The sequence below is a fragment of the Pristiophorus japonicus genome, chromosome 3, assembly GCF_044704955.1.
Source record: "Pristiophorus japonicus isolate sPriJap1 chromosome 3, sPriJap1.hap1, whole genome shotgun sequence".
Lineage (NCBI taxonomy): Eukaryota > Metazoa > Chordata > Chondrichthyes > Pristiophoridae > Pristiophorus > Pristiophorus japonicus.
In genome coordinates, this window is record NC_091979.1 from 127,009,963 (window position 1) to 127,027,381 (window position 17,419).

Genomic DNA, 17,419 nt, shown 5'->3' on the forward strand with positions numbered 1-17,419 from the left:
AACAAAAAGGTGATAGGAGTGAGGATGGAAGGCAGGAGAAATTAAATCACTAAAGGGATGATAGTGCAAGGCAAAAAAGGGGTGGTATTGAGACAAGTAAAGAACCAAAAGATGGGTCTAGAGGAGGTGTAAATGGCAATTGTAGAATCATTACCAACAGCAGCTGTCTGAAAAAATGGTAGTGATGGAAATGATCTGAAATGATTGAACTCCATGTTGAGTCTGGAAGCCTGTAAAGTGCCTAATCGAAAATTGAGGTGCTGTCCCTTGAGCTTCAGTTGAGCTTCATTAGAGCAGTGTGGGAGGCAAGGACAGAAAGATCAGAGTGGGGCAGAGAATTAAAATGACAGGCGACCAGAAGCTCAAGGTCATGTTTGCGGATTGACTTGAGATGTTCCGCAAAATGATCACCCAATTTGCGTTTGGTCTCCCCAGTGTTGAGGAGATCGCATCATGAGCACTAAAATGAAAGAAGTACAAGTAAATCACTGTTTCAGCTGGAAGGAGTGTTTGCGGCCCTGGACAGTGGGAAGGACTGAGGGTTGTAAATCTGTGGAATTTGCTGCCTCAGAGAGCTGTGGAAGCTGGGACATTGAATAAATTTAAGACAGAAATAGACAGTTTCTTAAACGATAAGGGAATAAGGGGTTATGGAGAGCGGGCAGGGACATGCAGCTGAGTCCATGATCAGATTAGCCATGATCTTATTGAATGGCAGAGCAGGCTCTCATTCTTCTGAATTCCAATGAGTAGAGACCCAACCTACTCAACCGTGTGAACTGCCTCCAAAGCAAGTATATCCTGTCGTAAATATGGAAACCAAAACTGGACGCAGTATTCCAGGTGTGGCCTCACCAATACCCTGTATAACTGTAGCAAGGCTTCCCTTCTTTTATACTCCAACCCCCTTTGCAATAAGGGCCAAGATTCCATTGGCCTTCCTGATCACTTGCTGTACCTGCATACTAACCTTTTGTGTTTTATGCACAAGTACCTCCAGGTCCCGCTGTACTGCAGCACTTTGCAATCTTTCTCCATTTAAATAATAACTTGCTCTTTGATTTTTCTTCTGCCAAAGTGCATGAGATTGCTAATTAACCCCATCACACTACACAATACAAGATTTGAACTAGCCTGTTCCCTGGTTGGTTCCATGATGTATTGTTCCAGGAATCTGTCCCGAATGCATTCCATGAACTCGTCCTCCAGGCTACCTTTGCCAATTTGATTTGTCTAGTCTATAAGAAGATTAAAGTCCCCCACGATTATTGCATTATCTTTGTTACAAGCTCCTACTATTTCTTGATTAATATTCTGTCCAATGGTATAGCTACTGTTAGGGGCCTGTATACTGTGCCCACGAGTGTTTTCTGTCCCTTGTTATTCCTTATCTGCACCCATACTGGTTCTACTTCCTGATCTTCCAAGCCGAGATCCTTTCTCTCTACTGTCCTTATGTCATCCTTTATCAGGGCTACCCCTCACCCTCTCCTTTATCATTCTGCCTGTCTTTTTGAAATATCTAGTACCCTGGAACATTTAGTTCCCAACCTTGGTCACCTTGCAACCACATCTCTGTAATGACTATTAGATCATACCCAATTATTTATATTTGTGCCATCAATTCATCTTATGTTCGTATGTTAGCATATAATAGATACATCACCAAAGTTTAAAAGAGTGAAAAGATGAGGTAAATCAAAAAGTGGTCAGGTGATGCCAAGCTTGGCCTTTAAAAGCCCATAAATTGTAGGAGGATGGGAAGACTGATGGAGGTAAGCAAGTTCTACCGTAATGGTGATCTAGGAAAAAATGGTTTGGACTAAGAGATAGTCTTGCTTTCAGTATGGTGAAGATGCAGTGAGGATGATGGTCCAGAAATTGCAGTCGGAGGCTTCCCATGGGCAGATGCCTCCGACCTGAAAAATTTCTGTGAATTTACCTGGTGGTCCGAGAGGTTTAGAGACTTGTGGTCCTAGGCCTCTATGCGAAGGCTTGTCTAGAGGCCCACGTATTCCAGGGATGTAGGCGCCCCAACCAATCAAAGTAGGGGTATTCCCATTCATGCTTGTGGTGAGTTCCGTATGTACGGAATCACCATAAGTATGAATGGGAATGACCCTTAAAATACTTAAAATACATTTTTTAAAAACATCACATATTTAAAATTCATCAAAATGGAATTTAATTAATTATTTAAAACAAAAATTCGATTTTTTGAAAAATAAATGTACATATTTTAAAGTGTCTAAAAATAAACTTAGCTTATTTAACAGAATTTTAAATGTTTAAATTATTGAAAATAAATGTATTTTTCTGTCCTTTCAAAGTCTTACGCTGATAAAAGCAGGCCTTACTTAGGCCTGATTTTATCAGTCGTAAGAATCTTACGGGCATTCTCCAGTCAGAAATTGTCTCCGCCCAAGGAGGCCCTTTGGTTCCGGATTCTTGACCGATCGCAAGTTCCGGGTTTAGGCACATGCGCTTCACATGCCTAAACCCGGAATTTGTGGGGCCCCGACTGGCATATGCGCACCTCATACGCGCCCGTAAGGGCCGCAAATTCAGGGCTGATGTTGCAGGATAATAATTTGGAGCTGTGGAGGGGCAGGAAAAATTAAGAAAAAAAATGCCAATAACAAATTTGATGAAATAGGTAAGGTCACAATGAACAGAAAGAGGTTGGAAACCAGAGGAGAAAATGAACAATCTGTTAGAAAAATGTTTTTGATGTATCCTCTCCAGAAGTGCAAGGGGTATGAAGACCTCCCCAGAAAGAAACACCTGCATTTATTTAGTGGCTTATCCCGTCTTTCAAAACATAGGCGAATGTGACAGTCAGTTTGTGCACATCAAGATTCAGCAAATAATGCCATCTTTCTAAATCACCAGAACAGGCAAATGGAATCTCAGTTGAATGTATCATCCAAAAGATGGCATCTCTGGCATTACAGCACTTCCTCGGTAATATTGGCTAAATGATGTACTAAAGTCCTTGTGTGGAGCCCAAAAGTACAACTTTCTAGGTTGGATTTCACTCCCCTGCTCGTCCCACCAAAACTGCGACTGGCTGCTGCTTTTTCACCTCCTCATACAATGCTTCATCAAATATCTGTTATATTGTGGCATTTAGCTGATATGTGGAGGTCAAATTACTGCATATTGTTGGCTAACGCTTACATTTAGTATCGTGTCTCATTTCTTTAAATTTGTACATTTTTTTTACAGTCCAGTAATGGAGAATGTCAATTTGACCGTCATTCAGAAAATTGCACTGAAATACCAAATGTGACAATATTTCATCACGTGATTAACTTTGTCATGAAGTTTGGAAGAAAAGTATTGGTAAGGATCAAATGAAATTAAACAATTTGAACTGAGCTTTAAATGATGAAGTAGAGAATAATGGATACTTGGAAGTGATTAAAAGCTAATAATCTAATCAAAGGTATGATAAACTAGTAGAGCAAAGCATCATCTGAAAATAATAGTTATTCTGACCTCATCATAAAATCACAACCTTGAAATCACTCAACAACAATAACAGTAACTTGCATTTATATAGTGCCTTTGATGTAGTAAAATGTCCAAAGGCGTTTCATAGGGGTGGTATCAAAATAATGAGCCACACAAGGACAGATGGAGCTTGGCTTTAAGGAGCTCCTTTAAAGGAGGAAAGAGAGGGAATGAAACACCAATGTTTAGGAAGGGAATTTCAGCGCTTGGGGCCTTGGCAGCTGAAGGCACGTCCACCAATGGTGGAGCGATTAAAAGCGGGGATACTTAAGAGGCCAGAATTGGAGGAGCTCCAATATCTCGAAGGGTTATAGGGCTGGAGGAGTTTAATGATAGGGAGGGGCAAAGCCATGGAGGGATTTGAAAAGCAGGATGAGAATTTTTAAATAGCGGCATTGTTCATATTCCTGGGCAATGTAGGTCAGCGGGCACAGGAGTAAACAGGACTTGGTGCGATTTAGGATATGAGTAGCAGAGTTTTGGATGACCTTACATTTATGGAGGCTAGAAGATGCGAGTGCATTGGAATAGTCAAGTCTAGAGGCAACAAAGCATGGATGAGGGTTTCAGCAGATGAGCTGAGGCAAGGACGGAGTCGAACGATGTGGTGTTGGAAATAGGCAGTCTTGGTGATGGCGTGGATATGTGGTCAAATACAACACCAAGGTGGCAAACAGTCTGGTTCAGCCTCAGACAGCTGCTAGGGAGAGGGATGGAGTCGGTGGTTAGGGAACAGAGTTTGTGACATGGACCAAAAACAATGGCTTTGACCTCCTCAATATTTAATTGGAGAAAATTTCAGCTCATCCAGTACTGGATGTTGAACATGCAGCCAGACAATTTAGAGACAGTGGAGGGGTCGAGAGAGGTGGTAATGAGGGAGAGCTGGGTGTCATCAGTGTACATGTGGAAACTGACACCATGTTTTCAGTTGATGTCTCTGAGGGGCAGCATGTAGATGAGAAATAGAAAGGGGCCAAGGACAACTTGTTGTTGAACAAGGACAACAACAACAACTTGTATTTATATAGTGCCTTTAATGTAGTGAAACGTCCCAATGTGCTTCACAGAAGTATTATGAGATAAAAAACTTCACACCGAGCCAAATAAGGAGAATTTAGGGCAGGTGACCAAAAGCTTGGTCAAAAGGGTAGGTTTTAAGGAGCATCTTGAAGGAGGAAATAGAGGTAGAGAGGTGGAGAGGTTTAGGAAGGGAACTCCAGAGCTTAGGACACCAGAGGTAATGGTGTGGGAGTGGGAAGAAAAGACATTGCAGGTAATTGTCTGGCTACGTCTGGTTAGATAAGAATGGGACCAGGTGAGTGCAGCCCCAACGGTGGAGAGGCATTGGAGGAGGATGGTGTAGTCAACCGCGTCAAAGACTGTAGACAGGTCAAGAGGGTCGAGGAGGGATAGTTTACCACTGTCACTGTCAAATAGGATGTCATTTGTGACTTTAATAACAGCCACCTTGGTATTGTAGCAGGGGCGGAAATCTGATTGGAGGGATTCAATTATGGAGTCTGGGAACAATGAGTACAGATTTAGGAGGTGACAGCACATTCAATAACTTTGAAGAGAAAAGAGAGGTTGGAGATAGGGCGGTAGTTTGCACACGACACTGTATAAAAGAATAAAGTGACTCTTTTTTCGGTTCCACCTTCCAACGTCATTCTTTCTGTTGCAACCTTTCTTCGCTCTCTCTCTGCTCATATGACTCAGTTATGTCATCGGCAGGGCTCTTACCAACTGAAAAAGAGGAGCTTTCACGACTTCAGGACATTCCAAAAGTGCTTTACAGCCAATTACGTTTTTTTTTAAGTGTAATCACTGTTGTGATGTAGGGAAATGTGGCAGCCAATTTGCACACATCAAGGTCCCACAAACAGCAATGAGATAAAGATCAGATCATTTGTTTTAGTGATATCGGTTGAGGGATTAAATATTGGTCAGGACACCGGGGAGAATTCCCATTCTTCGAATAGTGCCATGGGATCCTTGACAACCACTTGGGAGGGTAGATGGAGCCTCGGTTTAACATCTCATCTGAAAGATGAATGTCAAATTACCACTGGTTTGGACACATTTCTTTTGACATAGAAACATAGAAAATAGGTGCAGGAGTAGGTCATTCGACCCTTCGAGCCTGCACCACCATTCAATAAAATCATGGCTGATCATTCACCTCAGTTCCCCTTTCCTGCTTCCTCTCCATACCCCTTGATCCCTTTAGCTGTAAGGGCCATATCTAACTTCCTCTTGAATATATCCAATGAACTGGCATCAACAACTCTCTGCAGTAGGGAATTTCACAGGTTAACTCTCTGAGTGAAGAAGTTTCTCCTCATCTCAGTCCTAAATGGCTTACCCCTTATCCTTAGACTGTGTCCCCTGGTTCTGGACTTCCTCAATATCAGGAACATTCTTCCTGCATCTAACCTGTCCAGTCCCTTCAGAATTTTACATGTTTCTATGAGATCCCTCTCATCCTTCTAAATTCCAGTGAATACAGGCCCAGTCGATCCAGTCTCTTCTCATATGTCAGTTCTGACATCCCGGGAATCAGTCTGGTGAACCTTCACTGCAGTCCCTCAATAGCAAGAACGTCCTTCCTCAGATTAGGAGACCAAAACTGAACACAATATTCCAGGTGAGACCTCACCAAGGCCCTGTATAACTGCAGTAAGACCTCCCTGCTCCTATACTCAAATCCCCTAGCTATGAAGGCCAACATACCATTTGCCTTCTTCACTGCCTGCTGTACCTGCATGCCAACATTCAATGACTGATGTGGCATGACACCCAGGTCTCATTGCACCTCCCCTTTTCCTAATCTGCCGCCATTCAGATAATATTTTACCTTCGTGTTTTTGCCACCAAAGTGGATAACCTCACATTTATCCACATTATACTGCATCTGCCATGCATTTGCCCACTCACCTAACCTGTCCAAGTCATCCTGCAGCCTCTTAGTGTCCTCCTCACAGCTCACACCGCCACCCAGTTTAGTGTCATCGGCAAACTTGGAGATATTACACTCAATTCCTTCATCTCAATCATTAATGTATATTGTAAATTGCTGGGGTCCCAACACTGAACCCTGCGGCACCCCACTAGTCACTGCCTGCCATTCTGAAAAGGACATGTTTATCCCGACTCTCTGCTTCCTGTCTGCCAACCAGTTCTCTATCCACATCAGTACATTACCCCCAATACCATGGGCTTTAATTTTGCACACCAATCTCTTGTGTGACCTTGTCAAAAGCCTTTTGAAAGTCCAAATACACCACATTCACTGGTTCTCCCTTGTCCACTCTACTAGTTACATCCTCAAAAAATTCTAGAAGATTTGTCAAGCAATGATTTCCCTTTCATGCTGCTTTCCAAATGTGCTGCTATTTCATATTTAATAATTGATTCCAACATTTTCCCCACTACTGATGTCAAGCTAACTGGTCTATAAGTACCCATTTTCTCTCCCTCCTTTTTTAAAAAGTGGGGTTACATTAGCTACCCTCCAGTCCATAAGAACTGATCCAGAGTCGATAGACTGTTGGAAAATGATCATCAATGCATCCACTATTTCTAGGGCCACTTCCTTAAGTACTCTGGGATGCAGATCATCAGGCCCCGGGGATTTATCGGCCTTCAATCTCATCAATTTCCCTAACACAATTTCATGCCTAATAAGGATTTCCTTCAGTTCCTCCTTCTCACTAGACCCTCGGTCCCCTAGTATTTCCATTATATGCCATTAAATTTCTCTTTCCATCCTTGTGAATTTCTGTCTCAAGTCTGAATTTAATACTGGACTTGGTGGATCTCCAATGTCCTAAAATTTTCCAAGGTTTTCCTTCCCTCCTTTGTAGAATGCCATGCTAGTTTGTGCTGACTTCAATTTAACCTGGTAATGTACAGAGATGACGAACCACATAAAGGGCTCAAAATTGGCCCACCCCTTTTTTTGGCGCACTCACCGGAGATGCGCCACTTTTCTGCATTGAAAAGTACTCAAAAAAAATCCGTCCCCACTTTGGGCGCTGTCTGGCTTCTCCCGGGTCTTCGCGCAGTGTGGCCAGTCGGGTCAGGGGCGGAGCCAGCGTCCTGCGCTGCACATGTGCGTTGGAGTGCGCGCGCATGCACAGTAGCTCCTGCCCCCATCCTGTCTGTGTGCATGCTGCAGCGTGGGACCCGATCATCATCATCATACCAGCTGCTGGTATGTCCTGCCCCTTTCCCAGGCCGAGTGGCCTACCGCACAGGACGGCCCGCTGCCTTCCCGGACTGAAGATGAAGGTAGGGTAACTGAATAAGATTTTTTATTTGGATATTTTGAAAAAATTATGTAAATATGTTTTGTCTCTTGTGAATAATGGTGACCATTTGTCAAGCCTATTTACCGAGTGCTGTTGTGAAAGAACATAAATGATGGAGGAATATCTTATTTAATGAAGTAGACTTTATTTAGATAATATGGGCTCAATTTTGACCCAGTATAATCATTGCATACAAATAGTTGTTAAAATTAGTTGTGAGATTAGGGCAATTTAATTCAACTATCTTTTACTTCTTTTATTTTTGTAGTTTAAGCTTCCATGAATGCTTCTGTTGTATAGTAAATTAACTTTGCGAAGTTTGTCATATGATGTCCTGTATAGCTGTTTGATCTATTCACATTCTTTAGTCAAGTCGTTAAGTTCTGCTGGCCTCAGAAGTACCTACTTGTGCTGATTTCTTAACTCTCCGCAAGGGTTTTCCCAAGCGGCCACAAGTAGCCACATACGCTGGCCTAAGTTAGTTTGGAATAATTATTAGCTGGCCAGAGTGGCCTAAATGGCCAAAACGGGCATAGGTGGCTGGTAACATAGAAACATAGAAACATAGAAAACATAGAAAATAGGTGCAGGAGTAGGCCATTCGGCCCTTCTAGCCTGCACCGCCATTCAATGAGTTCATGGCTGAACATGCAACTTCAGTACCCCATTCCTGCTTTCTCACCATACCCCTTGATTCCCCTAGTAGTAAGGACTTCATCTAACTCCTTTTTGAATATATTTAGTGAATTGGCCTCAACAACTTTCTGTGGTAGAGAATTCCACAGGTTCACCACTCTCTGGGTGAAGAAATTCCTCCTCATCTCAGTCCTAAATGGCTTCCCCCTTATCCTTAGACTGTGTCCCCTGGTTCTGGACTTCCCCAACATTGGGAACATTCTTCCTGCATCTAACCTGTCTAACCCTGTCAGAATTTTAAACGTTTCTATGAGGTCCCCTCTCATTCTTCTGAACTCCAGTGAATACAAGCCCAGTTGATCCAGTCTTTCTTGATAGGTCAGTCCCGCCATCCCGGGACTGACCTCTTTTGGAAAAAAAAAACTAAACTAAAAAAAATTCTAACTAACTCACTTACACTGGTGCAAATTGAATGTGCAAAATAGGGATTTTTAAGATATTCCAGAAAAATCAAGTCGCTCCAAAAAAAATGGAGCAACTCCTGGCCAATTTTGAGCCCAAAGTCCCTGATACCTTCAAATGAATCTTGCATACTGTGTGATGTTTTGTGCTTGTTTTTATTTCCTGATTTTGGGTCAGTGATGAGGGAGACATGGCACAACTAGAACAGAATAGCAATAGCTTTGAGCTTGGGGAAGGCATCTGGCTTCACTTCCCCACTTTGATGTTCTTCTAGAAATCAGCAAAACATGTAAAAAGAAAAGCCTGTGTCACTTTACTTCAGCTTACTTTTACTGCCCAGTCACTAGGTAGAGCTAGAACAGAATTTCCACCCAGAGTGTGAAATCTTTTTGCTATCGTGTGATTTATAATGCAAAGATATGTGCTGAATTAAATCTGCCTTTTAAGATGTTTATTACTTGTCACCCATTTCTGTGGCATCTACTTGCCACTAAAAGCTGATCAGATAACTTGTTTACATGTTTCTGCCAGTAAGTTCTATTGCCTTCTGTTTAGAAACATAGAAACATAGAAAATAGGTGCAGGAGCAGGCCATTCAGCCCTTCTAGCCTGCACCGCCATTCAATGAGTTCATGGCTGAACATGAAACTTCAGTACCCCCTTCCTGCTTTCTCGCCATAACCCTTGATCCCCCGAGTAGTAAGGACTTCATCTAACTCCCTTTTGAATATATTTAGTGAATTGGCCTCAACTACTTTCTGTGGTAGAGAATTCCACAGGTTCACCACTCTCTGGGTGAAGAAGTTTCTCCTCATCTCGGTCCTAAATGGCTTACCCCTTATCCTCAGACTGTGACCCCTGGTTCTGGACTTCCCCAACATTGGGAACATTCTTCCTGCATCTAACCTGTCTAAACCCGTCAGAATTTTAAACGTTTCTATGAGGTCCCCTCTCATTCTTCTGAACTCCAGTGAATACAAGCCCAGTTGATCCAGTCTTTCTTGATAGGTCAGTCCCGCCATCCCGGGAATCAGTCTGGTGAATCTTCGCTGCACTCCCTCAATAGCAAGAATGTCCTTCCTCAAGTTAGGAGACCAAAACTGTTGGTTTGCTGATTCCACCAAAGTGGTGAAACCAGATGCGACCTACTGTAACTGACCTGTAGGAAGTGTGCAGCACTAACCCAATTTTTATTCACATTTAGCACCTTCCCTGTAGGAAAGCACTCAGTAACTCACTGAGTATTTTGGGTATGAGCCCACATCATGAACTCCATGACACCTCCAGATAAGGCTATAAAGAAAGAAAGACTTGTATTTATATAGCGCCTTTCATGACCTTGGGACATCCCAAAGCACTTTACAGCCAATTAAGTACCTTTTGAAGTGTTGTAATGTAAGAAATGCGGCAATCAATTTGCACTCAGCAAGGTCTCACAAACAGCAATGTGATAATGACCAAATAATCTTTTTGTGATGTTGCTTGAGGGATAAATATTGGCCAGGACACAGGGCATAACTCCCCTGCTCTTCTTTGACATAGTGCCATGGGATCTCTTGCGTCCACCTGAGAGAGCAGATGGGGCCTTGGTTCAACATTTTATCTGAAAGACACCACCTCTGACAGTACAACATTCTCTCAGTACTGCACTGGAGTGTCAGCCTAGATTTTGTGCTCAAGTCTCTGGAATAAGACTTGAATCCACAGCCTTCTGAATCAGAGGCGAAGGTGCTACCAACTGAGCCACAGTTGACACTATTGTAAATGAGAGTATAATCACTTTGAGTTTCACCCTTTTACAAATTAGGTTTAACTTTTTTCTACAGTCCTGTTTCAGACATGGAATTTCCTGCTTAGACATCAAGTGCCAGCTGGGAGACATTGAACATGGAAAAGCTGTATCCATCCATGTTGCTATGAGACTCAATTATGCATTTCTGGCATCAGTAAGTGTTATTTTATGCATTTTTTATATATGTCGTTATTTGGATCTTTTAAGTATTGCTTTTATAAATGAACATTGAGTCATGAACCTTCTTGGTGCTTTGAATAATCTGTTTAGCTAACGTGCAACCAAATTCTAATCATCATGTGAGAGGGGCAAAATAAACATCACCATATAAGTAAGTTTTTTCTCAGTAGTATTTGAACAAAAATTAGAAATATTTAAATCTTATTTGTACTCTCTAACTCTCCCCTATTGCTGATAGATGTACATGTCAGGGCACTGTTCGTTGATCAACACTATATACTGATGTTCATGATCAAGCTTGAGACCACTTTTGCCTCTCTCTTTCACTTGTGGAATGCAAGCAAAACTATCAATGCATTTTGAAAGTGACTCCGTAGTTGTGGAGAATTTCGGGTTGGAATTCCAGCCTGCGCTGCTGTTTTTTGCCAACATGTTTTGTCAACTTTTGGTGAGACCACCAGAATTGCCACAATAAAATTAACAGACCCAGTTCTGCTCCCTAAAATACACCTCCTGTCAGATGATCAGGGAATGACATGAAAGGCTATTGAAATTGCTCCACATTCCTGGTTGAAGGAGGAAATAATGATTGCTAAAGGCAGCACTGGAGCACGTGAAAAGGGCAATAAGGAATAAAATTATAACTTCAATGAATTTACATAAATAGTAGATTATGATCTACAGCATTTGCTGATATATTTGTGATTTTGTTACTTTCACATTTAAAACCAGTTTTTGATAACCTCCACAGCTTTCTCTTTCAACAATGGCAATTGCATTTAATGAAATTTAAATGTTATACAAAGTGTGCACTCCCTACACATATGAAGTGCATCTTGTAAGGAAACTAGCATTAACATGATATTCTAAATATACAAAGTATGATATAAAAGGAATGCTAATGCAATATTTTTGGATTTAAAAACAGTACAACGTTCACATTTTATTTCAACAGGATACCGCTTCTTCTACTTATTTTGTTACAGAAGCTGTGGCATCATCAGGGCATAATCCCAATGTTATTGAAAATGAAGGAGGAACGAGCATAACTGTAAGTATTTAAATACAATATTAAATTATATAATCAGTACAATTCTCCTTCCCCTCCCCTGAATTCATCTTGGATACACTCCATGAGTGATGACAACTCTCCAGGACATTGCCCCAGTGGCCATTCTACATGTACAAGTCCAGACACTGAATGGTATTTGACTACATCAGGGTATCACAGCTGATCCCAATCCTTTTCACCAGGAGTCACTGCATGGCAACCAAGAACAGGTACATTGGTTGATTTTTTTTCTCCTTGCAGAGGTTAACTCACTGGGAGAGAAAAAAAGTCAGGGCAGATCAATCAGCTCAACCATCTACAGTCCTGCACATAGATTGCCTAACTTCTGGTTGGACTAAAGAATAGTCTAGCTTGGAAAGCCTAGGAGAGAAAAATCTATATTTTGGGGAGGGAATGAAAGCTGGAAATAAATAAATAATTGGTAAAAGTGTAGGAAGACTCCCAAGTGGCTTGGGGGTAAATGAATTGAATGATGTGATACAGGGCCATACAGATACAGTTTCATTCCTGCTCTAGGCTGAAGCCACTTATCATCAAGTCAATATAAACTGTTCTCTTGTATTAATTGCTATCTTATCTTGCAAGCAGAGAAATATTCTTAAGATATTACGTTGAGGGGCACATGTGTAGGCACCCAACCTGTAGCACATGCTGTGTAGCAGTAGCTGATCATGTAATTAACTTTGACATGCTGTGTGAAGCCCAGAGTGTTCAGTTGTAAACTGCAGCTTGAATATCTTGCTGGGGTATGGGCATGTACTTTAAGCAGTGAAGGAGCTGTAAGGGCTTTGCATGGGCCAGCAGGAAATACACAGCATGTTGACAGACAACATTTTTGGAATGCATATGTGCACTATTTACCTTGTATGTGATACTGTTGTGTAGCCATATGTTAGCAGCTTTCTTAAGGTCTACTATTTCCTTCTGCCTCAGATGCTGTGGGCACTGGTATTAATCCTGGATTCCAGTTCCTGCTAGATATATTGTACTTCTGTCCTCTGAGGAAGGATGCCCTGGAGTGCCAAACAGGCAACTTTCCTTGTACCCACTTCATGCAACAGGATATCTACCGTCATACATTAAACAAGTGGTTTTATGTACTTCACTGCTTTGTTACTTGCCTATAGACATAATTTTCTTCCTCCACATTTTTATTTGCCATCCTCTAGGTTTTGACAGCCGTTTCTTTTGGCCTACAGAGGTGGAAAGGTTGCCTTTAAGTGGACCTATCCTGCTTACAAACCTTTAAGAGTTGCAGTTGCACCCGATATTGTGTCTTCCCTCTGCGCAAATTGGCTGCTATGTTTGCCTACATTACAACAGTGATTACATTTCAAAAGTACTTTATTTTCCGTGAAGTACTTTTGGAATACTTAGGTTGTGAAAGGCGTTATATAAACGCAAGTAACTTATTTTCTTTATTCACTCATTATTATTTTGATCATGTAAATTTTCTGTTTAGTCTTGCAGAATTAATGACACTCTTCCTGCTTGTTAACTCAATTCTCATTTTTTTCCCCTAGGTTATCATGCAAGCAGTTTATAATCTTAAACCAAAAAATAAAGTAGCAGTATTAATGATTGCAATCAGTTTGTTCTTGGGGATTTTGATATTGGCTATATGTACATTCATACTTTGGAAGGTAAGATTAATATTAACCCAGTTCTACAATTAAATACAGTTAAACAGCACCAAACTATGTTCTTGGACTCCTACACTGTTTCAGTGCAGCTAAACAGAAGCTCGAGGAACAGTACCTCATCTTTCAATTTGGCACTTTATAACCTTCCAGACTCAACACTGAGTTCAACAATTTCAGATCATAATCACTGCTCCCATTTTTCAGACAGTAGGTGCTGATAATGTTGCCATTTACAGCTCCTCTAGACCCATCTTTTGTTTCCTTACTTGTCCCATTACCATCCCTATTTGCCTTGTACCATCATCCCTTTAGTCATTTAATCACCCCTGCCTTCCACCTATCACAGATCTCCCCCTTTGTTCATTCCTCCCCTCTCCCTTTCCCTGCCTCTGTACTTGCTTAAAAACTGTTGTAACATTTTCCCATTCTGATGAAAGGTCACTGACATGAAACATTAACTCTTTTTCTCTCTCCAAAGATGCTGCCTGACCTGCTGAGTGTTTCCAGCATTTTCAGTTTATATAGCACAATTGTTAATATTACCTTCTGTGCACATACCATATATCTAATGTTATAGGGCAGACATTTCCCATATCAAAGTAGACACTGAAGAAACAGGGGTGTATTTTGAAGGAACATTAAAGTATTTTGTTATATACTTTCACAAAAGGGAAATGTCAAGGACTCAAAAAATATCAGTACTTTGGATTTTGGTTCAAACCTTATTCTGTTGCTCCTGGCCCCATAAAAGAAATCATCATCATCATTATCATCATAGGCAGTCCCTCCGAATCGAGGAAGACTTGCTTCCACTCCTCAAGTGAGTTCTTTGGTGGCTGAACAGTCCAATACGAGAGCTACAGACTCTGTCACAGGTGGGACAGACAGTTGTTGAGGGAAGGGGTGGGTGGGACTGGTTTGCCGCATGCTCCTTCCGCTGCCTGTGCTTGACCTCTGCACGCTCTCGGCGTTGAGACTCGAAGTGCTCAACGCCCTCCCGGATGCACTTTCTCCACTTAGGGCGGTCTTTGGCCAGGGACTCCCAGGTGTCACTGGTGATGTCGCACTTTATCAGGGAGGCTTTGAGGATGCCCTTGTAACGTTTCCGCTGCCCACCTTTGGCTCGTTTGCCGTGAAGGAGCTCCACATAGAGCACTTGCTTTGGGAGTCTCGTGTATGGCATGCAAACTATGTGGCCTGCCCAGCGAAGCTGATCGAGTGTGGTCAGCGCTTCAATGCTGGGGATATTATCCTGGACGAGGGCACTCATGTTGGTGCGCCTGTCCTCCCAGGGGATTTGCAGGATCTTGCGGAGACATCATTGGTGATATATCTCCAGTGACTTGAGGTGGCTTCTGTACATCGTCCATGTCTCTGAGCCATACAGGAGGGCGCATATTACTACAGCCCTGTAGACCATGAGCTTGGTGATAGATTTGTGGGCCTGGTCTTCGAACACTCTTTTCCTCAGGCGGCTGAAGGCTGCACTGGAGGCAGTGTTGAATCTCCTCATAAATGTCTGCTTTTGTTGACAAGAGGCTCCAGAGGGATGGGAAATGGCCCACGTTGTCGAGGGCCGCACTGTGGATCTTGATGATTGGGGGGCAGTGCTGAGTGGCGGGGACAGGCTGGTGGAGGGCCTTTGTATTATGGATGTTTAGCGGAAGGCCCATGCTTTCATATGCCTCAGAAAATACATCGACTATATCCTGGAGTTCAGCCTCAGAATGTGCGCAGACGCAGGTGTCGTCTGCGTACTGTAGCTCAACGACAGAGGTTGGGGTGATCTTGGATCTGGCATAGGTTAAACTGCTTCCCACTGGTTCTGTAGTTTAGTTCCACTCCAGCGGGGAGCTTGTTGACAGTGAGGTGGAGCATGGCAGCGAGGAAGATTGAGAAGAGGGTTGGAGCGATGACGCAGCCCTGTTTGACCCCGGTCCGGATGTGAAATAGGTCTTTAATGGATCCACTGGTAAGGATCACGGTCTGCATGTCGTCGTGGAGCAGGCGAAGGATATTGACAAACTTTTGGGGGCATCCGAAACGGAGGACACTCCATAGACCCTCGTGGTTGAGAGTGTCAAAGGCTGTGTAAGGTCAAAGAAGCCATGTATAAGGGCTGGCGCTGTTCCCTGCATTTTTCCTGCAACTGTCGTGTTGCAAAGATCATGACCATTGTGCCCCGTAGGGGACGAAATCCACACTGTGACTCCAGGAGGAGCTCCTCGGCCACAGGGAGAAGACGGTTGAGGAGAACTCCAGCAACAACTTTCCTAGTGGCTGATAGCAGGGAGATTCCCCTGTAGTTGTCCCCTTTTTTAAAGATGGTCACGATCACTGCATCTCTGAGATCTCCCGGCCTGCTCTCCTCCCTCTAGATGAGAGAGATGAGGATTCAAAGAATATCAGTACTTTGAATTTTGGTTCAAACCTTATTCTGTTGTTCCTGGCCCCATAAAAGAAAACAGCTATCTTGAATGGCCTCTTCTGCTATCGATCCTCTTCTGACAGGCCTTCATCTGGCAGGAAACTGCAGCAACTTCCCCACTCAGGCCAGGTTTAAAATTGCAGTCGGGACCCAATGATGTCACCGGATCCAATCTGTGTATTTACAAAAGGACCCCACTAGCTTTGGGTGGGTGGCTTAGCTGTCTGTCCAGAAGAGCCGATAAAAATTGGGAACAGCAGGATCTATACCCTGTGAAAGGTAAGTCACCCAGTGGATTTTAACTGCTTACCTTCCCGGTTTCTGCAGGGTGGGTAAGGATAAACTCCATCCCCAGAAAAAAGTCAGCATTTAAAAGTGGGCTTACAATCCGATAGATGAATATTTTTTTAGATATTTTCCTTTATTGTTTGATATTTTTACTTTAGTCATGAGGCAGAGTAGGCCTAAAGAATGCTCCTGTCCAATGTCACCAATTTCTTTCTATCCATTTAATGTCAGGAACACTTGCAAGATAATGACAATTTCAGTTTTACCTTCAGACACAATTGGAACACTATTGTAGCTGCTGTTTCAGCCAAAAACTGATAAAAGTCATCATAGTAACTTAAGAAATGTCAGTAACCAAAATGTTACAAAAAATATGTAAAATGCCAAACAGTAAGAAACTGATTTATAATTTTCTGATTTTTCCCTGACGCCCCCACCCGCTGGCTTTAGTGTGGATTCTTTAATAGAACATTGAAAGACGAAATTAATGAAAAGAAAAAAAGTGACCGACGAGGAAGGTGGATATCAATAAATCAAGAGGAAAATAATGAGTTTTAAAATGTTTTAAAACACTTCCACACCATTTAAAATTAAGGTTTGGAATTTATAATACAAAATATATGAAATGTAAATTTAAACAGCATTGGAATTATATTTGAAGGCTGGAAACTATGCACTTGTGTATATTTGAGTAAGAATATCTGAAAATTGTATGTTCATTAATTGCAGGAATTCATTAAGATTTATTCCACATTGTAATTTGTAGAGTCTAAATATACATTACTTTATGCATGCATGTGTTTTAAATTGTTTCTGTGTGGAACAGATTAGTTCCACTGCATTTATCATCAGTGTATTACTGTTTTTAGGTTTTATTTTAATCTAGCCTTGAGTTTAAAGCAAACAATCCAAGTTTATCAAGAAATACATTCACAATGGCCTCCTTCTGTGCAGTAAATTTCTATCATTCTATGATTCTCCCATTGGGCTCCAATAACAGGATGCCCAAATTCCCACCTAAACAAAATCTGTCTTCTGCCCACCTTTAACAATGAGCGTAACATTTTGTGCACTCGTTTTGACAGT

The 17,419-nt window shown here is 42.1% G+C and overlaps 1 protein-coding gene across 1 annotated transcript in view; it reads left to right on the top strand.

Annotated features, from left to right (window-relative positions):
• Window positions 1-17,019, top strand: part of itga4 (integrin alpha 4) — a 185,843-nt gene extending 168,824 nt beyond the window's left edge. Inside the window, exons 24-28 of the mRNA XM_070875800.1 lie at window positions 3,229-3,345; window positions 10,757-10,876; window positions 11,858-11,953; window positions 13,498-13,617; window positions 16,784-17,019. Coding sequence (XP_070731901.1) covers window positions 3,229-3,345; window positions 10,757-10,876; window positions 11,858-11,953; window positions 13,498-13,617; window positions 16,784-16,891 — 561 coding nt within the window. The 3' untranslated portion in view covers window positions 16,892-17,019. The remainder of the gene's footprint in view (window positions 1-3,228; window positions 3,346-10,756; window positions 10,877-11,857; window positions 11,954-13,497; window positions 13,618-16,783) is intronic.
• The last annotated feature ends 400 nt before the right edge of the window (window positions 17,020-17,419 follow it).